Source organism: Haplochromis burtoni, unplaced genomic scaffold, assembly GCF_018398535.1.
Source record: "Haplochromis burtoni strain Fernald_Lab_line unplaced genomic scaffold, NCSU_Asbu1 Contig_122, whole genome shotgun sequence".
NCBI lineage: Eukaryota > Metazoa > Chordata > Actinopteri > Cichliformes > Cichlidae > Haplochromis > Haplochromis burtoni.
Genome location: NW_024582483.1, coordinates 677,862 through 703,017, shown reverse-complemented (window position 1 = coordinate 703,017; position 25,156 = coordinate 677,862). Strand labels below are relative to the sequence as shown.

Here is a 25,156-nt window from a genome sequence, read left to right as displayed (position 1 = left end):
CACAGGAAACAAAAGGTCTAAGTGTATGGACAGGCATCACATGTCCTACCTGTGCTAAGCATCTGTTGGGACACATTTTCTCTTGGTCTGTCTTAAAATCAGTGTTACAACTTATTATGCAGTTTGATCTGAGATATTAGTTGTTTATTTAAAATTGGTAGGTTTTCTGAAATGCTGAAGTACAATTTTGTGGAAAAAAACTAGTATGTGTGTCTGTATAAAAAAGCTTTGACAGGCGTCACTAATAGGGTGAGGGCTCTCTAGACAGTCTCGCAGGAAAAATATAAATATAAATAAAGCAGCTGTAGATGGAGTAGCAGTTTTTTTCCTATTGCTTTGATGTCAGATGTCTTCTTCTAAGCCTGAAATGAGTTTTCATATCTGATTTGACATTTGCAAAATGGCACCTAAAACCATTATTACAGAATTTTCTGATTCCAGTCTGAAACTCTTCTCAATAAAATAAGAGAAGACTTGTTTTTTTGTTTTCAACTTATTGTGCAAAGGCCGTGATTTCTGTGGTGTATGAATACAGCAGAAATCAGCCGTGTTGTCTCAGAGTGACTAAAGCAGACTATTTCAAACACCACAAATAACACATTTTCCTTTCTGTGTCTCTGTCTGTCAGAAGTGGCTCCCTACCTACGAGGGGGTGGACAAGGGCAGCAGGTGGTGTTAGAGGGAAACAGACTGGTGCTGACCTGCCTGGCTGGAGGCAGCTGGCCTCTGCAGTACCGCTGGACTCTCAACAACAGCAACATCACTGACTGGACGCCACAGTACAGGTCAGTTAGCACCCACTGCCTAGTTATTATGTCAGACTTTCTGTCGTGAATCTTCTCATTGTCTTTAAGTGTATATGTCTCTCTCATACCCTTCCTTTCATATACAAACATCTGCAGAGTAAGAACTGTTCCCGTTAGAGATGGAGTGTGTGTAGAGGTCAGAGCATTCGGACAGCAGAGCCAAAGTGAGATTAATAATTACATTAGCACCATAAATATGTATATGGTGTGGGTAAAGAGGAGGGGATCCAATCAATATGTCTGTGCTGTTTCTTTGCTTTTTGCCCTGTACCTTTTTTTCTTCTCCTCCTCCTCCTCCTCCTGTGCCCCCTCTCTCTCTGTCCCTGTGTGTGTTGGTTGGTAAGAACTAAGCAATTCCTCTCGGCAAAACTGCAGCTGTGAAACAAAATTGTTTTTCACATCATTCAGAAATGGAGGGAATCTTGGGAATGCATACACACTGAGGGAGGGAGAGGTTGAGCCAGCAGTTTTGTAGGCAGTCGTTGTTCGAGCCAGGAGGTGCAGTGTGGCTCTGGACTGCTCTCAGCGTTCTGGCTACTTTAGTTTGGTGAGGCTATGCTGAATTGGCAAGCTGCAGTGAATATGAGTGGTGTGCTGTGTGTGTGTGTGTGTGTGTGTGTGTGTGTGTAGTGTGTGTGTGTGTGATTTGGTGGTGTGAGTGTGTGTGTGTGTGTGTGTGTGTGTGTGTGTGTGTGTGTGTGAGGATGTGGCCATCTGCTAAGCCTGATTTTAGTGTTCTACCTTTGCAACTTTATATATGCTCATTTACATATTTTATTCTCAGTTAAATGAAGACATATAGTGTGGGATGAGATATTGAACCTCACTAGATCCTGATGTGCTATATATCAATAGCACCTTTCTGCCATTGATATATAGACCATTTTCAGCAAATTGGACGGCCTGCAGTTTTGTGCATGCTGCTGCTACAGGAGCGGGACCAAGCAGTGCTCGATAGCAGTGCTTTGCTGTGATTTTTGGTCATGTTTACAAGTTAATACGGGTCTCACAGATCCACTTGGTTTTACATAAACTCAGAAACATGCTTTGGGCTTCCACATAGTAAAATCCTCTTTGGAATATTTTATTTTTCTTCATCCTTTATCTTAGTTTAAAGCGCTGGTCAGTGGAGAATTCAGATGAACAGTAAGTGACAATGATTTACATTAATGGAAGCTTCAGCTCCGGCTTCTTTTATCATTGTCAGTTCAACGGCAGTAGCCTGCCACTTTTTGCACATTGTGAGTTGGAATAAAAACATCACTAAGACAAGTTAGACTCTCAAAAAAAAAGAAGGCAGCAGCGTTTGCTTTGTTTTCAGGGACACTTATGACAAGGCTACTGCATTGTCTTCAAAACTGTATAACATGCTTGGCTGACAAACTTATTTCTCACAATGCATGTGTTTTTTTTCCCTCAAGCCAATACTTGTCTCAGTTACGTGCTGTATAGTTTTAGAATAATATAAACCTGTTGAAAACACATAAATATTAATAATTTCTGGTCTGACGAACTTCAGATTTAATGTAAAATGACTACCGTCCTACATTTACCTTCTTCTTTTGTGCAGTCTCTCATCACAGTATTACACAAAACAAAATCGATTTTTATTTCTTGAATCAGTCAATCACATTTAACGCTAAGCTTGTCAGAGAAACTGACTAGGAAATTACTGCATTGTCTATATATATATCTGTATCTAAATATAGTGGTAGATGACAGAAATCTAACAACTTGTTGGAACTTAAAACACATGGTGTTTCCGCTGCACACGGCTGTTGAAAATGTAGCTGACCAGAGAGAGAGAGGGAGATAGATTGGTGGTAGAAAGTGTCCAATATCAAAATCTGTTTTAGGATCAGAGCTGCTGTGTAATGTGTCGTTCCTGATTCAAATGGAGTTGGGTTTGTGAGTCTTTGATGTACATGTGTGTATTTGTGTCTGCGGGTTTGTGTATGTTGGCAGCATGCACTGACAGCCTGGGAGTTAAATACTTGGCTGTCCTGGTATTCGTAATGAGCCCCAAAGCGATGTCCGGTTTTGCTATGTCTATCCGGTTTGTGCGGAATGTGTGTGTGTGTGTGTGTGTGTGTGTGTGTGTGTGTGTGTGTGTGTGTGTGTGTGTGTGTGTGTGTGTGTGTGTGTGTATTTGTCCAGCATGGTACCAACCTAGTTCCTATGCCAAACTTCCCATTAGTGAAGCACAGTCCATTAAAACCCCATTAACAATCCTTCTCAGAAAAAAAAAGACCTCGCAAACATCAAAAACCTTTTCATACGCGGCACACAGACGCAAACAGACACACATACATGTACACAAACTGTGCATATGCTCTCTCTGCCTTCTGTTATCTGGAAACTTTTACAACCTTAGGCCCAATCCATTTTCTGAGATCAAGGACATGAAAGGGAATTACACAAGAGTGCACGCATATGGACAACCAGACCTCCACCTTCGTTCCCTTCTGTCTTGTTGGTCTCCAGACATCACTCCCAGTTTTATTTTTATTTACAGCTTTGAGAAGAAAAACCTACCCTTATAGTCTTCCTCTCCATGTGTCCATCTTTAGGTTGTCTATGCCGTCCCTGAAGAGGACTGATGCTGGACTGTATCAGTGTATGGTGAGGAACAGGATGGGAGCAGTAATACACAGGAGAACGGAGGTGCAGGTGGCCTGTAAGTACACACAGCATACACAGACACACACGCTGGTTTAAAGTAAACTGAGTAAAACAACTGAAGATGTTGTTTTGTGCACAATTAAAACTTAAACAAGCTTCAGCTTTGCTCAATTCTTACAATCTTACAAATATTGAAACAGTGATGGTTTAAAAAAGCATTAGATAACATCTTGGCTAATGCTAACTGACTGTGAAGACAGCGTGATTGGTCAGTTCCAATACTGATTCTACATCAACAGTTTTATGATGATGTAGGGACAACACCAACACCGGCATATCTGATTGTGCAGTAAATGTATTGTGATGCATTGGTGTTGAGCTTCATACTCTTCATCCTTCTCTCTTTTCCTCAAGTTCTGGGTAACTTCTTGGCCGAAGAGCAGAGAAAGACGGTGACTCAGGGCCGAGCAGCCCTCATCAACCCTCCTCCCCTCGCTTCGTTTCCTCAACCATTGGTCACATGGTACAAAGATGGACACAAGATAATCCCCAACAACCGAATGTAGGTGTTTCTTTTACCCTTTTGCTTTGTGTCTTGAGCACGCACTCGTGTTTGTATGGTGTCTTTTGCAGTCTCGAGCACAAAGTGTGTCTAACAAAATACCGCCTGAGATAAAATTTTAATTTTACAGTTCTTATCCCACAGTGGTGTATTAATTAGTGTTCTGCAGAAGCACAAAAGTTCTTTTAATCCTTGCATGTCAATTGCTATGAATAATAAGCTATTTAGATAACTGACCCTTTTCATAAGAAGAGACACAGGACATTATCAAGAGAAGATAAAGCGGGCTTTTCAGTGAATCAAATCTACAAGGTTATTAAGTAATTTTAGGTGCATGGGAGATATTCTTTTATATTAATTGTACAGCAGAGATATGAGGGTCCCTGTGTTGTGTAAGCTGTGCTTCACAGTCTTTTTGTTTGATGTTATTCTCCAGCTCTTTTTGAAATGCTGACAATTTGCATATTATTTCTTAGTTGCTGCAGATATCCTGTAAGTGTCACTCTTTTGAAAAAATGCTCATAAGCTAAGCACAGGGATGGTAGTGTGCTTTTGGTTTGCAGAGTGGTGTGATATAGATTCAGGCAGCATTTTAAATTAATTTGGGATATGCACCTTTTTGAATCGGCTCCTCTGTGACAATAGCTGTTGAGATGGAGACCTTCAGTGATTTTATTAGTCTCTGCTTGCACTCTGAGATAACTAACTCCCCATTAAGACCACTAACTGCTCCCCAGTGTGTTATTGAATGAAATTGTCAGTGGCCTTGCTGTACACGTAAACGGTCAGACAGCAACTTTTTCACCCCTTTAACGACAGACACCACCTCCAAAGAGCTTTTCAGAATGCTATGTGGATTCAGGTTATATAAACAGGTTTTTTTTTTTACTTTGGGGGGGGGGGAGGCGTTGCTTTTGTTTCTGGTTCACATCAAGTTTGAATTTGCTTTTAATTTGGACGAACTAGGATAATGTACTCCTGTTAAGTTAATGGGGCTTTATTGAGAGTGGCTTAATGATAGTGGACTGCAATTATTTTGCTGCACACGACACTATCTGCATGAAGGTGTTTTCAGTCAAAGCATCCCTGCTGAAGTGTGCTCCCTGCTGCTGTACACGAAAATAAAAAAACAAAGAGGAGCCCTTGTTATAGTTACAGATTATTCCGTGATTATTTCAATAAAAATACATCTGCAGTAGATATGGAGCATCTGTGGCCAGGGGACAAGATTGTTAGTGCCTGAAACTTTTCTTTTGTGTTTGCTTATATCTTAGCGCTACCAACCAACCACATTTAAGCAGGTTTTATTGGCGTGCCGGTAAACAGTGAAGAAAAACGATCTGCAATCTTAAAAACACTAGCTACTGTGCGAGGAGGATTTAACCTTTAAAATTAGCAATAGGGAATCAGCGGTAGAGATTTTCTCAGCTTTATTAGAGCCTGACCAATTTATCAGCAGGCTGATATGTTCTGCTGATATTAGCTCATAACATTCATGTTATCAGTGTTGATACTGGATAATTTGTCCAACAGAGGGTACTCTGCAACTTCCCTGTTGACAACACACAAACATAACAACAAGATGATACAAGCAGAGTCTGGCAGAGAGGAAATAAGTTAATAACAAGCAAATAAATAACTGTAGATATCAAATATAAGGCAAATTCGATTATTTGGTTTGTGTGTCTGAAAGAAAACAACATTGGCTGTTATCAGATATCAGAATATTTGATTGTTAAATCACCAAATATCTGTATAGGTGTTGATCTTAAAATTGGACAGAGCTTTTATCACTTCTCCTTATGTTGCTACTGCCACTATTATGTTTTTCATCAATTTCTGAACTAACTTTGAAACAAAAGCACACAACGAACCCAGGCACCTCTTTCTCTACCTACCAGCGTCAGGACCTTTAGTAACATCTCAAGTGCTCGTTGGGACATTAATGAGTCCAATTCTAGTCCCACAGACCTGCTGTGGAGGATGTATCCTCACATTAACCCTGAAAAGAGCTGGTTTATAAGATCTGACATGTGACTCCATGGTGACTTTAAAAGCCTGCTAGCATATGCGGAGTATACATTTAAATTTGGATTCTAATATCCATCTACTGTAAATCAACCTTGACAGCAATGAAAAGCTTTAAAGTATCAACCTTTTTGTCAGAACTGCTCCTGACACAAAGGTTAAGTACTATATTAATGCCTGGATATATTCTGGAAGCTCCATAGCCTACAGTACACCAATAGAGGGAAATATATAATTAATAGTAAAAGCCTAAGGTGAAGCTGAGGTGGGTGCATGGATCGTAGAGTAAGCACTGATGTAACAGTTGCAGCAGTAGGTTAGCAGAGCATTTAAACAATGTGATGTGACAGTGAACAATCGGCTGCCCGATTTTATCATATCCACAAGCCTGAGGCCAATACAGAGCCTGCAGATGTCAAAATGGTCACAGCCAGAAGGAATGTGTGGACACCTGACTATGGTTAGAGTTGGAGGTCACATCATCCAGAATGATCTCTACAGTGGTGATGATGATGATGATGTAAACTGTTTACCAGTGTAAACGGTACATGGTTACAGATGATGTTAAAACAGCTCTTTTTATAGCACATTGTATTTCACTTTATACAGCACATTTGTGGTGCACTTATAGTATATCAAAAATGAAGAAGCTTCAGGTGGTTTATATATATATGTGGTGATAATTGATTCTGAAAATATGGTTGTCATGGTTTTAACCGTACCTGCTTCAGGTGATACAAGATATTTCCAGTTTCTTGGATCACAGGAACAATTGTTTATTCACTTTGTAATTATTGTAATGACTCGTGATTGCATTTTGTGTGTGTGTGTGTGTGTGTGTGTGTGGGGGGGGGGGGGGTTATCCTTGTTTTGTCTTTTATTACTTTTCTGTTCCATTATATCCAAATCAGATGCAGTGTTTGAAATACAGTTCCAAGTTTGGCAGGTATACTCAGCTGAGCAGTCAACACAGAGATTACAGTGGCCAGTATTGGAAATGGTATATGTCGCTGAAGTAGCTCCAGTGGCTCCAATACTCTTTGCCATTTATCTTGATTAAGTTGAGGGGGGGGGGAAACTGATAAAACTTTCTGTCCTAAAATGCACAGTCAAGACATTTTATTACCAGGAAAACCCATAAAATTCATGAGTTTCCTCAGCTATTTATTGCAGACACAGTTTGCACTGAATTCCAGACTGCCTTCACTAAAGTAATAAGAAATTAAGGCATTTATATGAAATACAATGTAAGTGGCATTCTGTTAATAACAAGCTGCTGTGCTTTTTCAAATGGCAAAAGCTTGGCACTCAATGTAGGAGGCATTTTATTTAGACCATATTCCAATCTTATAAAGATGGAATGAGGTGTGTTGCCTCTAATAATTTGGTATGAATAGTTTCCATCTCAGTTATCTGTCTTGGATGCTGACAGCAGTCTCTCCAGTCCTCGAGAGAGTTAGATATGAGAAACAGAGAAACCAGTAAAAACTCTAGAGATTCATCTTTTTTTCATTTTTTTTCATCTGATGCAGTTTTTGACTCCTCTAGTATAGAGGTAGATCAGAATAGTAAAATAAAAAAAGAGAGACAATCAGTCTTTTTGCTAAGTTAACAGATGATAACAGGCTTAGAGCATTTATTGGCAGCTGAGCTAGCCAAAATACACTGTAACCAATGCCCAGGACATTCCTGGTGCTAGCTAGCTGCCTGACTTTGGCCAGCAGTCTGTTTTAACAGATACAGGGCTATGAAACAAAGGTTTTTCTTAAATCATGATCAGTTCAATTCAATTAAATGTTATTAATGTAGCGCCAAATCACAACAACAGTCACCTCAAGTTGCTCTATATTTATATATTAGTGTAAAAAGCTCTATACTAATACAATCAGGCACCACTGTATAAGCAAACACTTGGAGACAGTGGGAAGGAAAAACTCATTTTAAACAGGAAAGAATTAGCAACAACCAAGCTTAGAGAAGGCCAGCCATCTGCCATGACTGTTTGGGGATGAGGGGAGGGAGACAGGACAAAAGACAAGCCGTGGAAGTGAGACAGAGTAACATGTTTTCATTTATTTACACATGTAGCAGCTCTAAAATAGAAACACATAATCTAGATAAAATACACTCATTGTGTCACTTAGACATGTTTTTGTAATTGTGTTTTTTTGTAAATTGAGCGAAAAACATGTGGTTTCTAGTGATGATTGCAGGGTTTTAGCTAGAAAAGTTGTTTGAGCTAGCAGCAGCAATGGGTCAGGGATTTGGTACAATGTAATGCTGTGCTCGTTTCATGTAGCACTGTCCACCTGCTATGACGCTAATTGTTAATTGTGTGCTGGCTGAGACAGAACAGCGGGGCTACGTTTGTGCGCCTCGACACACACAGGATGAGGAGGGAGGCACCCTGGGAGCGAAACATCATATTATATCATAACCTCATTTATATTCAGTGATGAATGATTTAGCTCAACCTTGAATAATGGACATAAGTGGACTGATTTCAGCTGAACACGTAAAATGATATAAAGTCTGAACACTTTCCTGGTACTTTATTCTAGCAGTAGGTAATCTTAACTGTTATAGAAAAACTCTCCAGTGCACAGACCATAGCGGTCAACTTAGAATAGGCGGGCCAGCGCTCTCGTATTACAGCCATGTAATGATACCACTGAACATAAATTATCACTTATATTTCTGTCCTGGTTGCTTAATAGATCTTTAGCAAAAACCTATATCCACAAAGCAACAAATCCACACTCCTCTGAACCTTACAGAAGCACAGTAGGCCGCTCCCTTATTTCCCAAGAGGTCACCACAACGGATGGATCCACATGTTTTATTTGGCACCGATTTTAGGCCAGATGCCCTTCCTGATTCAACCCTCGCATTTTTCCTGGCCTGGGTCTGGCACTAGGAGTACACCAGCTTGTGAATCCCTGTGGTTGGGTTTGTCTCCTGCTGGAGTTGAACCGGATATCTTTCACCATTATAAAGCACAGTTCTCTGTGATATCTATGCAGTACAAGTAGTAAAAACACAAATTATAGAGACTCTTCTCCCTGTTCACTGATAAGATGTATTTGTTTATTCCTATTAAGAGGTGGGTACACCCTTGGGAGCAGTTGTGTTGGCACTTTGTTTGGGCGGAGAAGATCTGATTGGTGTGAACCTTGGGAGCGAAGAGTCTCAAATTCAAGGTTTTCGCACCAGTATCTGTATCCATGGAAACAACATAAAAATGACAGCTAGTTCTGCCCCTTTGCAAAGTCTGAGCATGGTGAAATATTTTGTAAACAGAAATATTTTAAATAAAATTGCAACGTTTTCATTCGAATCATTTCATGGGTTTCTGGTGTTCCTGCTCTTCCAAAACAGAGTCGCCTATAATGTGACTAGGAAAAGTGGATCTCTCCACGCCATTATCAGGTATTAATATAATCTGGATAAAAACATTCAGCTCTGCATTGTGAATTGAAATATTCTGATTTGCTTGCAGCCCACATTCACATACTGAGATGAAGATTCATGCATAACACTTCCTTTGAACCCTCATAGAAAAGACTAATTTGCACCTTTCTTCACAGCTCCCCTCCTGTCTCTACAAGACACTCTTTCCCCCTCTCACCTCCCTGCTCCATGTCTGTCCTCCTACTTTTCTGCCTCTAAATTATTCTTCATATTGCTTTGTTCCCTCAGTTGGCTGCCCTTCTCTCACTCTTTGCCTCTTTTATGGTCATTATCATGCTACAGGATATAGTGTTATACAGAACTCATAAACCTCTGTTTCTGAATAAACTGCTTAACGGCTGTGGTGCGTGCACGAACACACACACACACTCACACGCACACACACACACACTCACACGCACACACACACACACGCACACTGAAAATCTGTCTCTTCAGACCAATCTCAGTTGCGTCTACCTGGCACAAGCGTCTCTGTGTGCGCTCATGTGTGTCAGAGTGAGTGCAGTGAATATTTGCACAGCCCTACGTGTGTAACGGTGTGTGTGTGTGAGGTTACGCTGGCTGATCCTGCAGTCCGGTGAGACGGGGCCAGATGGTGCCTGGCGGTTGGCTGTCTTCGTGGTGACCGAGTTGATGATTTCGTTTATGAAGTTTATTGATCCGATATGCATCACTCCCAGAGTCCCCAGCCCCATCTCACTGTCTGTCTCTCTACCTCTCCCCTGCTCTCAATTTATGTCCATGTGCCTGCCCCTAACCCCACTCTGCATATCCAACACACACAAACAAACACACACACACACACACACACACACACACACACACACACACACACACACACACACACACACACACACACACATCCTGTCTATGAACATTCCCAAACTCCCTAGCCTCAAAATACTGGCCAGCAAAGAACTTACAAGCTGTCACTTCCCACACACTCTGCTCTAATCTAATGGAGCCCCCACTCCCTGTCCTCCCCATCTCCACTCCATGCTGCTCTGCCATCTCTCTGATGTCCCACCCCTCTCCCTCTCCTTGCAAAATGTTTTTCCTGCCCTCATCCTCCTATTTTTAAACGGGCTCTAAACTTCAGACTTTTTTTTCTCTCTCAGCTGTCCAGCAGCAGTTAAAAAACAACTTGGGGACAGTGCTCCCACCTCAGCGCCGCAGACACTGATATATATTTGAGCTGTGACCTGCTGCCCAGGTCGAGAGGAGAGAGCTGCTGTTTTTAATTAGCTCTGTGGCCTGTGGCAGATGGACGTGAAATGATTCTGATAGCCGGCAGCTTCAAGAGGACGGGCTGGACGAGGAGAATTAGAACTCGCCTTTCTTTTTCCATCAGGGACACATGAAGCCCGGATTGATCAAATAAAGGCAGTGATCTATGCAGAAGCATGCCAGGAAGGACAGTGAATATTTCAGCTTCTTGTTGCTGGGGAGTTGAGCGGTGTGGAGAGCATTGATGTCACAAGCCATCAGTGTCAGAACTGGGCCTTATGGGAACTATTTCTCCTTATACCTGGCCTAAGCTGCCATACGCCGTGGTGGGGTATGTGTGAGTGTGTGCGTTTCTGAAAATTCATTCATTTTAATTTGTCAAACACTACTCTAACAGAAGGAACGATTCATTATTTCACCGCTCTCCGTCGCACGCACACACGTACGCACACATAATCAGCAGAGGTCTGAACAGAAGGAACTTTCTCGGTGTCTGAACTTTGCAAGCAGATGTTGTGTGTGTTTGTGTGTGAGAGCGTGCACACATATTCATGTGTATGGATGAGGCAAACAGCAAGATCAAGAGGAAAAGAGCATCATTTGGAGGGAGACTTAAAAGACACGTAGCCTTAGATCCCACCACATGTTGAAAAATGCAACCGGCCATTTGAAAGGTCTTCCATCCACGACAGTAGCGCCGCAGTTGTTAATGACTGCGTTTCTCACGGCGTGCAAAAGGAAGCATCAAAGTGGCTGAGGAGAAGAAGAAGAAGAAGACATGAATAAAAAAAAAAAAGCTTGCAGGAAATGAATATGGAGCAAAGAGTTTAAGCTCAACTCAATCCATTGTGTCTGGAACTTAATCTCTGGAGCCACCAGAAGCTTAGATACTGTATGTGACTTTCTTCTCAATGATATGATTTAGTTACTTTTGGGATTACAAAGACATCCCAGACATGCAGGATTTAAAGACATGTGGCAGCACTACGACGAGCCATGTGCCAAATTTTTTCTGCAGTTACGCATATACTGTATTCTACAATCTTCTTTTTGTCAGTCTTTGTTAAAGCTTTCATTTAATTTTTATTACATAAACTTTCTTACAGAGCAAGTACAGTTGTGAGTCTTATCCAAGTTCTTGTACTTTCTTATTTTAATGTTTATATGGAGCACTGAGAAACTTTATTCATCTCCCAAATTTAGAGTGGGTTTATTAGACTTTCTGAAACCTTATACACTGCTCAAAGAAAGAAAGAAAAACAAAGGAACACTCTGAGAACACATCGTGTCTCAATGGAGAAAAAAATCATGCTGGATATGTTGGGGGCGACCGTGGCTCAGGGGGTTGGGAAGCATATCTGTAACCGGAAGGTCGCCGGTTCGATCCCCGGGCTCTCTGTCCTGGTCGTTGTGTCCTTGGGCAAGACACTTTACCCTACCGCCTACTGGTGTTGGCCAGAGGGGCCGATGGCGCGATATGGCAGCCTCGCTTCTGTCAGTCTGCCCCAGGGCAGCTGTGGCTACAACTGTAGCTGCCTCCACCAGTGTGTGAATGCGAGAGTGAATGAATAGTGGCATTGTAAAGCGCTTTGGGTGCCTTGAAAAGCGCTATATAAATCCAATCCATTATTATTATTACCGGGTAATTTGTTAGGAATGAAAGGATGCCACATCATTTTATGGAAATGAAAATTATCAATCTACATAGATTCAAAGATGCAGCAAAAAGCAAAGTGAAAAAATGAGGCGACAGACTCAGTCCATTTTGCCAAAATTTCATTTCAGAAACCGAAAATTGTACTCAGTAGTTTGTATGGCCCCCACGCACTCCTAAAGAGACAACGACATTGCTCATCCTGTTCCTCCTTTCACTAAGCAGCAGATATCTGTCCTGCTGATCGGTTAAGGACCTTCTACAGCCCTGTCCAGCTGTCCTAGAGAAATTGCCTGTCTCCTGAACTTCTACCACGCTGTTGAGCCTGTGCTGGGAGAGACAGTAAACATTCTGCCAATGGCACATATTGATGTGCCATCCTAAAGGGGCTGGACTACCTGAGCAACCTCTGTAGAGTCCAGGTATCGCCTCGTGCTACCAGTAGTGACACTGACCACAACCAAATGCAGTCAGAAAAGACGAGGAGGAAAAATAACCCCCTCTGTTAATTAACTGACCACATCAATATCCCAGAGGTTTTATTGATGTCATGCTATGCTATGATTTAAAAATGTTCCTTAATTTTTTTTTGAGCAGTGTGTAATGTTCGTGTAAGTTCAGTCATCCAGTCATCCATCCATGGTAGCCTTAAATGAGTTGACCTCTCATCCAAGAGGTTACTTTAGTTTTAACTGCTGATGGAGAGTTGCAGGTACTTAAACCCCAGTGGTGTTGTCCCTTTGGAGGTGGTCCTGAGAATCATTGATCCATCCCGTCATCATGTGAGTTGTTAGGGTCACAAGAGCTTTGGTGTCAGTGTATAGAATACCGTCCTCTTCAATGATAGCTGCACAGTCAAGGCATACCTGTTCTTCTGTTATCCTGGTGTCCTCCTCAATGAAGTTGATTTTTCTGTGAATAGATGTTCTACATCTTGGGTTTTGATGTTGAGGTGTCATCCACATACCTGATGCACTGGCAAAGTACTATCCCTCTGAAAGAGCTTAGAGCTTTACTTTTCACTTATACTCTGTGGATGTTTGTTGCTATGTGGGAACCTGGGGAAGCCATGGCACATGTGTGCTTTTGCCTGGATAAACCCTTGTTCTATTTGAAGTATGTGGTAATGAAGCAAAGATTTAACAGGATGGAAATCAGGGGTGAAGTTGGTTCTCTGATGTGTAAGGAAATCTCACAGGAGTATTCTTCCTAGACACATGGTGCAGCATAGTAGTGCCAGCTCATCAGGATGAGGCGTAGCTTAAAAGAGGAAGGACACTCTTTCGAGGATCCCACTGTTCACATTTTGAACCGCTAGATGCTTCAAGAACGGAGTAAAGGATGTCGTCTTTGTGCACATGGGATGACAACCTTTGAACAGAGGTGGTGGTTTAAAAGCCACCTATAGATCCCTTTCCTGGCGATTCAAAACCCACTCACACCTTGATCCTGGCGACATTACGAACTCACACGATTGCAGGGTGGGGCACCATCTCACACAGAATTCACAATTTGGCTCAACCTAAAAACTCTCGTGATGACAGAGTTGGTCGTGTCACGGTGAGAGCCCCCAAATACTGTTCACATGTGCACAGAAGTAGCCCACCTGTTCCAGAAATCTGATTATGCTAGAATACTACTGTGTGTGTGTGTGTGTGTGTATGTGTGTGCAGAGACACTGAGGGGAACACACTGCATAATCTGTGCACTGTGCAAATTAATCCAAAATATACACAAAATCTAATCAGACATTTAAAGCAAATTTAGCAACAGAAAAAGAGCTGCTGTAGTATTTCGCATGGTTATAGTATCTAAGCTCACCAGTCTGCCTCGCCTGACATGAGGGCTTCATGTATGTCTTCATTTGCTGTGTAATTTCTGCCTACATTTGATTCATGTGTGATAATGTTATGTATTAGTGAGGCAACTTCCCAGAAATGATTAGGTCGATAAAAGGCATTTGGTCTTGTTTTCCTTTTGGGAGCCATACTGCTGTCCTCTTTCAGGAATTACAATAACCCTGCTCTGTTAATTGACAGCTCAAATAAGGCTTGTCAAGAGTAATTGCAGTCATTACAGTTCATTGACTTCTGAAATGGTACAATAGGAAATATAAACTGTACATAAGGAAAAAAAAGACAAGAGGTTGTGTTAAAGTTAATAGTTGTGCTGTCACTAATGGCAGTTAATGACATTGGTTAAAAGATAAACCACTGCATGATAGGAAAATGTGAAAATCTCTACGCTGATTAATGTTAGAGAAGAAGATAAAAGACAGAACATAAAACAATAGGGCCTCTTTCTTTGATGCCTGCCTGAACTTGATATTTTCCAATTTAGCTCTCTCCTCCTTTTCCTCCTGCTCTCTTCTTTTTCCCTTTCGTCTTTCCTTCCACTTCCATAATTGAATTGCTCCTTTGGTCCTCTAATGTGGCGGCAAATAACAAAATGAAAATTCTCTACTGTAAACTCTTCCATTTCCACTTCAGTATTTTACCACTCTCTTCAGTACAACATATATTTTTTCCCTGTTATTCTGTCTTTGTTTTGTTTCTCATTTTCAGTCTGTTTCACTCTGCCCCCCGCTTCTATTGGTGTTTGTTGATCCCACTTTACAGATAAAATATCAGCTCCTTCTCTTATGAGGCTAAAAATCTTTAAAGGGAATTCATGGGTAGATTTTATTCTTTATAGATTCCAGCAGAGGTCATTTTGGATTGGTAATATTTCAGTAACAAGGTATTTTTAGATTGTTTAGAGAGTCAATGCCTAAAACATATACTGTTTAAAACATGTGGACTGGGCCATAAGAGATGGGACTCACCAGACACCTCACAATATGTTATCCCAATAACGATCAAAACATTTTTTGCCAAGTTAAACTTTTAAGTTATCTCACTTCATTTATTTTGTTGCTGCAAAATGAGATAGTCAGTTGGCAGTTACGTGTAATATGTTTCTAATAATACAGTAATTAACTCTGTAAATCAACAGAAATTGACATTTACACTGAGCTCAGCTTCCTGTTTTACAGGAATATAACCAGAATCCAACCAGCTCAGCCTGCTTAATTTGTGCTCAATTTCAACTAGAGGGTCGAGTCATCAGCTAGGACTAGCAAGGCTGGCAAGGTGTATCCATAAATGGAAGCACACCTGTTAATCAAAGCAGCTGTGGTCCTAATTTAACACCTTACCAGATGAGTTATAAAAATGGGAAGACTAACAATAGAAGCAAATACTCCTTTTTGTATCAAGCTGTAAAAATGCTTTGTAACGTGGGGCTCTATGGGAAATAACTAACTTTTGGAGCCAACTTCAACTGACCGTTAGAGGAAACTTTTTGGCACTTCTCTGTTGGCATCATTTTTCAGCCCCAGATGTTTGCTTGGCTTACAAGTGATTATTTACCTGCAGAGCTAATGGGCCTACCGCGTCCAACAATGTCTGAAGCAATGAATTGACCATTTACAGCAAATGGTTATGCAGTTACATTTTCCAGAATGACTTCTTCTAGCATAAATGTCATAACAGAGGTCATCTCAGCCTGGTTTCATGAATATGCAATGAGTTCAGTGGTCTTCTCTTCAGTTACCAGGTATGAGTGGCAAATCTTTGGGTTGTGATACACACGTATAACAGGAGATTAACAGCGTGAAAGTGCAGAAATTATGAGACGCAGTCGCATAAAAATGGAGCAGAATCTCAGAGAGTTGTTTCCAGCATTGTGTGGACTCGCTGAAGAACTGAGGTTGTTTTAAAATGACTGCTAGTAGCTACTTTATTAGCAACACCCTTCTGTTAGTATAGTGAAAAACACAGGGTCACTTATCATTAAATCCTTGTGTAATATCTGGAGGTTTAAGTAATTAATGAAGGTGTCCTTGCTGTGCCAGGTGTGCAAGGTTTCATAGAGATGCGAGTGTTACGTTGTTGGTCTGAGCAGAGGGAAACACGCCTGAACATAATCCATAAACATGAAGGCTGCTTCCGCCTCTGCAATCTGCTCCATCTCCGTGTTTCCATTTATTTTTATTATTTCTTTATTACCTCTTGCCGTTGTTTGCACCATGACTACTGTGCGGCCTCAGCTTCCGTCTTCATACCTCAGCAGCAGGTCTGAGCCTGTATGTGATTATAGGTCAGTTCAGGCCTGATTTTTAATGTGTTGAGGGAATTTGGGGTTTGATTTAGAGACAGGCAGAGGTAACAGATCACTGTGTGTGGAGCTGTACTGATGAGGGCTAGGTATAAATTTGCAAGTAGACCAGCATGGTAGACGCTGATTTTTAAATGGATATGCCCCTGGGATAAAATCCCGTGAATATGCATATACAGAAATAAGATTGTAAGATATTTCTATGTATAATTATATATAAGTGCCAACACAGAAAAATGTAAATATTTCTTTATTAAAAAGAAAACATTGTGACTCATAATTTGTTTGGTTTTGTACTCAGGACTCCTCCTGAGGACAGCTGTGTCATTTCAGATGATTTCAATGTGGTTAAAATGCTTATGAACAAAATTCAATATTTACTATAAAGAATTCCAACAAATTCAGTTGTCATGTCAAGATATGTGAATACCAAAAATGAAGTGGCTGTGCTATTCTTGCAGATTGCACCCAGGCTCTCTCTCGAATCATCAACTGCAGCTGATCGGTGACTCAGTCATAAAACAAAGCTTCTGTGCTGGCGTTTCTTAAGAACCTCAGGTCACCAAATGACACTCATGTATCATGTAGAAGATATAAGCAGAAGTCTTCTTGAGTCACCTAAAATATCTATTTTAAGCACATTATGTGTAAACAGTTATTATTATAACACATATACACACACACACACATATATCTATATCTATATCTATATCTATATATGTATATATGTATGTATATATATATATATATATATATATATATATATGCTGACTGACTTTACATGTATTCAGGCAATGGCAGGAGAATAAAGGCGGGACATTGTCTGAAGTTGTTCTTTTCTCACATGTAGCACACACAGCAGGGAATAGTGCAATTTAGAAATGTTCTTACTTCTGGAAATACTCTGTGTGGTTTAAATGAGGGAACTGCCTTAGTAGCATGGTAAAGTAATGCATTAAGTGTTACCACCAAATTAAAGCTATTTTTATACACAGTCCCCATTTTTCAGAGGCTCAAAAGTAATTTGTCAATTGACTGACAAGCTTTTCAGGGCCACGGAGGTCTGTTCCCTCATTATTTCATGACATATCAAGCAGGTAAAAGTTTTGCATTAGATAGCTTTTCGTTGGAACTGTCAATATGAGGTCTGAAGAGATGTTAATGGAAGTAAGGGAGGAAAAGGAATTAAACAAAATAAACCTATCAGGAGAAGACCAAAAACTTTTGAAGTGGCCAGATCAACGATATGGTGCATTTTATAAAGGAGGAAGAAGAGGACAGCTGAAGTGGATGATTACATAATTATGTCCACTGTTAAGACAGACAATTTCACAATATCCAGCCAAGAACATTAAAAGGGAATCGTAGATCTACCATCAAGAGATGCCTTTATGACTACAAAGGTTTTACAATAAGGTGTGAACAACTGGTTACGCTCAAGAACAGGAAAGCCAAAAGAGCCTGCGCAATTCTGGAAAATGTCTTGACAGATGAAACCAAGACTAGCCTTTACCACTATAATAATTAGAAAGAATTATGGAGAAAGAGTGAAACAGCTAATAATCTAAAGCATATCACGTTATCTCTCAAACATGGTGGTGGCAGTGTTTTACGATACGTGTATGTATCTCTGCCGGTGGAACTGGGTCACCAGTAGGGATGTGTATTGATAAGATTTTCACGATTCCGATTCCATTTTCGATTCTGTTTAATGATTCGATTCGTTATCGATTCTCTTATCAATTCTTATTTCTAAAAAAGGAGAACACTAAGGTCGCATAGCTTAGAACTTTGTTTTACATCTTCTCCTTGAACAAGATAGAAATTTAGGAGTAACATGGCCTTACAAACCCAACACTGAGATCTTAAGAGATCCAGCCTACGGCTCTTCAATGGGGTGTCACAGGGTCCCCGGGGGAAAAAAATTGTAAATGTAAAATAATAAAATAAATATTCTTCTGTAGCAATAACAAAGTATAACATAAATTATTCTGTAGCAATTACACAAGAATATCCAGTAATGTCCCTGCCTACAATTAAACACATTCACTTACCGAAAATCATCTGCTGTGGCAAATGGGTGCAAGCCTTTTACCACAAACTTAGTCACTGCTCGGTGACATTCGTCTATCCTGGCCTGAAAGGAGACGCTACCGGTAGACTGCAGCGAGAACTGCCAGCATCTGAGCCAGACTCTGTCTCTCTCATCATGGTCACCTAAATGCACAGTAATGGCAGGTTTTGTAATAAGGCAGATCGCGCTAACATAATATGCACTGTTAGTTGATTATTTACCTGCCGCATTAACGGGAGAGGACGTGCAAACGTTACCGCTGCTGCTGGGTTGAGATTCACGAGTCCGGAGCGGAATTAAAAACACGACATTCATTTAAGGTCATCGCGTGTTTTGTGAGCAAATGCTTTTGCATATTCGTAGTGTTTCCTCCCTTAAATGAAATATCTACTTTGCAAGTATTGCAAGTTGCCCTGTTGTCATCCGTTCTCGTAAAGTATAACCAAACTTTTGAGCGTTTGAGCCGCTTAGGCGCCGTGTTTCCTGCCAGGTAAATGACGCTCCGCAACGTGGTGACGTCATTCGGGGCGACTGGAATCGATAAGGGAATCATTTGCAAAAATGGCAAACGATTCCAAGGAATTGAAACAGGGGTTTCAATACCCATCCCTAGTCACCAGTGATGTGAGTGCGGATAGAAGGAGGGGGATGAATTTTGAAGCGTATAGGGCTATATTCTCTGCTCAGATTCACACACAGTTCAAATAAATAATGATCCAAAGTGTACTGCAAAAGCAACTCATGAGTTTCTCAAGGTGAAGAAATTGGATTTTCTTTAGTGGCTAATATAGTCACATGATCTCAACCCAACAGAGCATAGTTTTCAGTTATTAAATACCAAACTGAATAAAGAAAGACCCACGAGCAAGCAGCACCTGAAGGCAGCTACAGTAAAGACTGGTAGAGGATCTCGAGGGAGGAAACATAGCATTTGGGGATGTCCAGGGTTTCTAGACTTCAGGCAGTCGTTGACTACAAAGGATTTTCTTCCAAATATCAAAAACAGTCCTTATGTTCGATTTTCCAGTTACTTTGAAAATGGGGTACTGTGTATAAAAATAGCTGTAATTCTTAAACAGTTAATGCCACAGTTTTCTTAAACCTCTTGAATTAAAGCTAAAAGTCTGCTTTTCAGTCACATACTGATCATTGATTGGTGGTGCAATCAAAATGACAGAAAAATGGGTCATTGTCCAAACGACACGATCCATGCTCAGCTATTACCTGCTCTGTTCTCAAATAGACACAATCAGACATCACCTGGACTTAGTTTGCTGTCAGGTTAAAGACCGTTTAGCATCCATTCTCTCTTTGTGTGAGTTGTTTTGGGTTTTCAAATGCTCCACTGTCAGATACAGCCTAGAAATGTTCACACACATAACTGTCCAAGTGTTGTTTTGGAGAGATCTGTGTGTGTCTCTTTCATGAAAGCTTATCAGAGGGCAATAAAGACCGCCAAAAACTCCTATTTTTCACAACCTATTGCTGTTAATTCACATAACCCTCATGTTCTGTATAATACCATTAATTCTGTACTGAATTCAGAGGATCATGTTCTTTTGCAATTTTCTGAGGTTATGTGTAATAAGTTTCTTAATTTCCTTGTGGATAAGGTTGCCAGTTTGAGACCCTCCACTTTATCTTCTGTTGGCCCGGCTGTGCATGTTCCCTGTTTAAATTAGCTTTTTGCTTTCCAACCAATTGTTCTACCTGAACTAGAGAAGCTTGTGTTAACTGCTAACCTATGTGGTTCTCCGAATGATGTCGCTCATCCCCGTTTCCTAAAAAAAGTGTTTCCTACTGTGGGACCACATATTCTGAACCTAATTAATACCAGCCTCTTGTCAGGTCAAGTACCAAGCGGGTTTAAGCATGCAGTTATTCACCCCTTACTTAAGAAGCCAGGCTCAGATATTTCAGTAATGCCAAACTTTAGACCCATCTCTAAACTTCCTTTTCTGAGTAAGATCTTGGAAAAGGTTGCTCACACTCAGCTGATGGATTATCAAAACAACTCTCAAATGTTTGAAGTTTTTCAGTCCGGCTTTAAGCCGTTTCATAGCACAGAGACAGCTCTCATAAAGGTTATGAACGATATCCTGGTAGCAACAGACTGTGGTAAACATGTAGTGCTTATACTACTAGATATGACTGCTGCATTTGACACAGTGGATCACGACCTGCTGATCTCTGGATTACAGCTTTGTGTGGGCATTTCTGGCTTGGCACTCCTGTGGATAAAATCAAATCTCTCAAACAGGAGCTTCTGTGTTAAGTTGGGCTCGTCATCGTCCTCTGTGGCCCCTCTGCCATGGGGTGTACCACAGGGATCTATTCTTGGGCCATTACTGTTTGCATTGTATCTCCTGCCACTGGGTGCGATCTTTCGTAAACACAAAGTTTCATTTCATCTATATGCTGATGATTGCCAGCTTTATTTTCCTTTCAGTCATTCTGATACTTCCCCAATTAGACTCCTGCTTGATTGCCTCAGTGATGTTAAGTCATGGATGGCTCAAAACCTTTTAAATTTTAATGAACGTAAAACGGAAGCAATTCTGTTTGGCCCGAATCGTTCCTCTGACATCCCTGATGTTAACCTTGCTGCTCTGACCCCTCACCTGAAGAGCTCGATTACCAATCTTGGGTTAAAAATCGACTCTGCACTTACCTTTGATGGTCACGTGAATGGGGTGGTGAAATCGTCATTCTATCAACTCAGGCGTCTGTCGAAGGTTAAACCTTTTCTTTCAAGGCGTGACTTGGAGACTGTTATCTACACTTTTATAACCTCACGCTTGGATTATTGCAACTCCCTTTTAATAGGGGTTGGACTGGGCACTCTGACACGCCTGCAACTAGTACAGAATGCTGCGGCACGGTTTTTATCTGGTAAAAGGAAATTTGAGCACATTACTCCGGTCCTGGCCTCCCTGCACTGGCTTCCAATTGAATTTAGGATTCATTTTACAGTTCTTTTATTGGTTTTTAAATCTTTAAATGGTCTGGCACCTGCGTATCTGTCTGATTTGCTGAAGCCCTATGTCCCCACTCGTTCGCTCCGGTCAGCTGAGCAGCTGTTCCTCTCAGTCCCCAAATCAAGGCTGAAACTGAGAGGAGACCGAGCGATCTCTATCGTGGCTCCTAAGCTTTGGAATAATCTTCCTCTTCACATTAGGCAATCGACATCAGTGCTGGTTTTTAAATCCAGATTGAAAACGCATTTTTATTCACTGGCTTTTGACTCAGTGGTTGACTGACTTGTATTTACTTGTATTTTATTGTTTTCACTATGTTTATTATTTTATCGTATTTATTATTCTTATGGTATCTATTATGTTTCTATTGTTCAGCACTTTGGTCACCCTTGTGTGTTTTTAAAGTGCTATATAAATAAACGATGGTGATGATGATGATGATGATGATGATGAAAACTGCATGATAGGAAGATGTCAAAGCAAGGTTGTTGTTTTTTATAAGCACAGTTTTGTACAAAAAGTATCATAAATGTGCTGAGGTGTCTAATCAGCGTACCAACACAGTTCAAACATGTCTTTTAGTGCTATTTGGTGCCAGGTACCAAACATTTGCAGATTTTTTTAATGATTTTTTTTTAGTGGCCAAGAAAAATAACATAAAAACTGCCTTTGCTCTTGCTCTGTGTGTTTGAGCATGGTGGAAAAATGCATCCCCTGATTATTTTTATTTACATAAAGCATACATGTGCCTGCTGCAGCTAATCATCTGTCCACATTTGCAATCAGCCGTGTAAATAATTGGAGGAAGGATTTTCTAACCACAGACTTAATGACAATTAGTCTGTCGCCACTTTATAACTGATGTCAGCTTCTCTTTATGCACCCAATTTAGGACCAGTGTTTACTCATACGGTACAAAAAGACGGGCTGATGGTTAAAAAAAAGTCCATAGGCAAATTGGTTCCACTAGTACACTATTACCCATAAATGTTGCAGTAAAGAAACAAGATGGCTTGGTTAATTTTTAATGTTATCACTGTACTGCATGGGGGTGGGGGAGTGACACGTGTGGCAATGGGAGATGGGGAACAAGGGGTTGCTTTAATTGCATTGCATTTTCTGGTGATATTATTCATTGTCAAGGTGCAGTCAGAAAGAATTGCATTATGAAGACAGCACTTTAGGGCCTGCTGTCGAACTATGAATATTCATCGCTTATTCTGCCAAAAGCAATTTGTTGTCGCTGTGTTTAAAACCATTGATGTGCTTTCCAAGTCTGGAGGCTAGAAGCAGACTTGCACATGTGCCACGAGGTAAAATGTTATGTTTCTAATAAAATGCATTTTCTCTCCTATCTTGATGTAGAATAAGAGATATTTTGAGTCAATAGTGCCATTATTTGCAGATCCCAGCCAGCAGTCAGACGTATGCGTTGTTTGCTGAGATAGCAGCCTCGGTGTCTGTGTCAGGTGAATTAGAGATTCCCCTCATCTGTCCTTAACTTGGGTCGCTTACTTTGAAGTGTGCTCCAAATTTGCCGTCTTCTACCAGTCACATTTCTCAAATAACCGAGGTACTAAGAAAACTTTTTAAAAGCAGAAAATAGAAAAGACATTAACTCCGAGGCTCTGCTTAATGACTTTCCCAAATGACAGAGGCTTACTCTGCCTTGTACACTGAAGGGAGGGAGAGGGAGGGAAACGAAGATGAGGAGGGCTAAGAACAAAAAGCTTCCTAAACTGCAGGAGTCCGACACAGATGATTGCTTTGCAATTGCAAACTATGTAACTGTTAAGTGCTCTGATTTTATTTTCCTTTAAAATAGTTTAATCATATCAAACAAATCACAGTTTCTTTTTTCCCCAGTACTATTAAACTAATACTTTATGTACTGTAACAAGCCCTATTAGAGTGTTGTTTACAGTATTAAAATGCCATCTGGATCTGAAGGTCTAGGTAAAGCAGAACATATGCTAATTCAAGGTGTAAACACATGCACCAAACATTGCCATAGATCTGTGACTGAATTTACAAAACAGTTGTTTTTTTATTTCAGCCACAGTAATCTGCAGTATATGTATGCTGTTCGTACTGTGTGTTCAGATTTGTGAAGAGGTACTCGCGGTGTACAACCATCATGACTCATTGTGAAGTTCGCCCTGCTCTCAGTTTCACAGAGGCTCTCTGCATGATCAGGGTACACTAGTAGGATTCACAGCAGCCGCAGACACTTTTTCTGTGTGGAAATACTACCTGTCTGTCATTTCATGCGCCTCCTGTGAAACACAACCCGCTCCCAAATGGAAAGCAAACATGCTGTTTTATATTGCTTCAAATTACCCCCCAAACCATCGTGTTTGTTTTTAGCCGAGCTGAAATACACACTGAAATACACTGAACTATAACGTAGAATCTGCTGTCCTCTTTAAAAAATATACTTTTTTTTTTTAAATATACATATTCTTTAAAGGGGAAAGTATTTTCAAGGCTACATCCAAATGAACAATGAGAACGTTAATATCAAGTGTCTATCGGGGAAATATTCCATTTCTCCGAATACTTTGTTTTGTTTGCGACATACTTGCAAAACTAATGACTTTGCCATCAGTCTCAGCTGCAGTGCTTGATGTTAATTTGCATATATTAGCTAACTAAAATTTTGAATATGGGAAAGATAAAAATTATACCAGATAAAATCAGAATTTTAGAACTGTTTTTGGTCCCAGTTCTAAAGTTAGCATTTAGTTCAAAGCAAGTTTTAACAAAGGAACACTCCTTTCTTGTACTGGGTTCTGGGTCATGGCTCCTTTTGCCTTCAGAAGTTCCTTAATTCTTCATGGCATGGATTCAATAAGCTGCTGGTAACATCAGACATTTTATCAGACGTGATAACATCACACAGTTGCTGCAGATTTGTTGGCTGCATATCCACAATGTAAAAGTCTTGTTCCATCACATCCCAAAGGCGCTCTACTTGTTTGAGATCTGATGACCGAGGAGGCCATTTGAGTGAACTCTGAGCTTTGTGACGTGGTGCGTTATCCTGCCGGAGGCAGCCATCAGAAGATGTAGACACTGTGGTCACAAAGGGATGGACATGTTAGCAACAAAACTGAGAGACTGTGTTTAACTGATCCTAAATTGTACTAATAGGTCCAAAGTGTGCCAAGCAAACATAATCATTGATTCAGGGCAGGATGGATCAATGCTTTCATGTTGTTTATGCCAATTTCTGACCCTGTCGTCTTATTATTGCAGCAGAAGTTGAGACTCATCACATCAGGCAATATTTTTTAAGTCTTCTATTGCCTAATTTTAGTGATCCCATGTGAACTGTAGTCAAATTTCATCCACAGGTTCCTGGTCTTAGGTGACAGGAGTGGCACTCAAGTGGTCTTCTGCCGCTTTAGCCTGCTGCATCAAAGATTTACATGTTATGCATTGAGGTGTTCTTCTGCATACCTTGGTTGTAATGAGTGGTTATTTGAATTACTGTTACATTCCTAGTAGCTCAAAGCAGTCTGGCCATTCTTCTCCTCAACTAGGCTTTTTTTTCCCTCAGAGAACGTCTTG

General features: G+C 40.6%; 1 protein-coding gene across 2 annotated transcripts in view; it reads left to right on the top strand.

Annotated features, from left to right (window-relative positions):
- sdk1b (sidekick cell adhesion molecule 1b) overlaps positions 1 to 25,156 on the top strand; it is a 277,817-nt gene that overhangs the window by 103,510 nt on the left and 149,151 nt on the right. For both annotated transcript variants that reach the window (XM_005929299.3, XM_005929297.3), the window contains exons 2-4: positions 629 to 785; positions 3,377 to 3,483; positions 3,843 to 3,990. In XM_005929299.3, the coding sequence (XP_005929361.1) occupies positions 629 to 785; positions 3,377 to 3,483; positions 3,843 to 3,990 (412 nt within the window). The remainder of the gene's footprint in view (positions 1 to 628; positions 786 to 3,376; positions 3,484 to 3,842; positions 3,991 to 25,156) is intronic.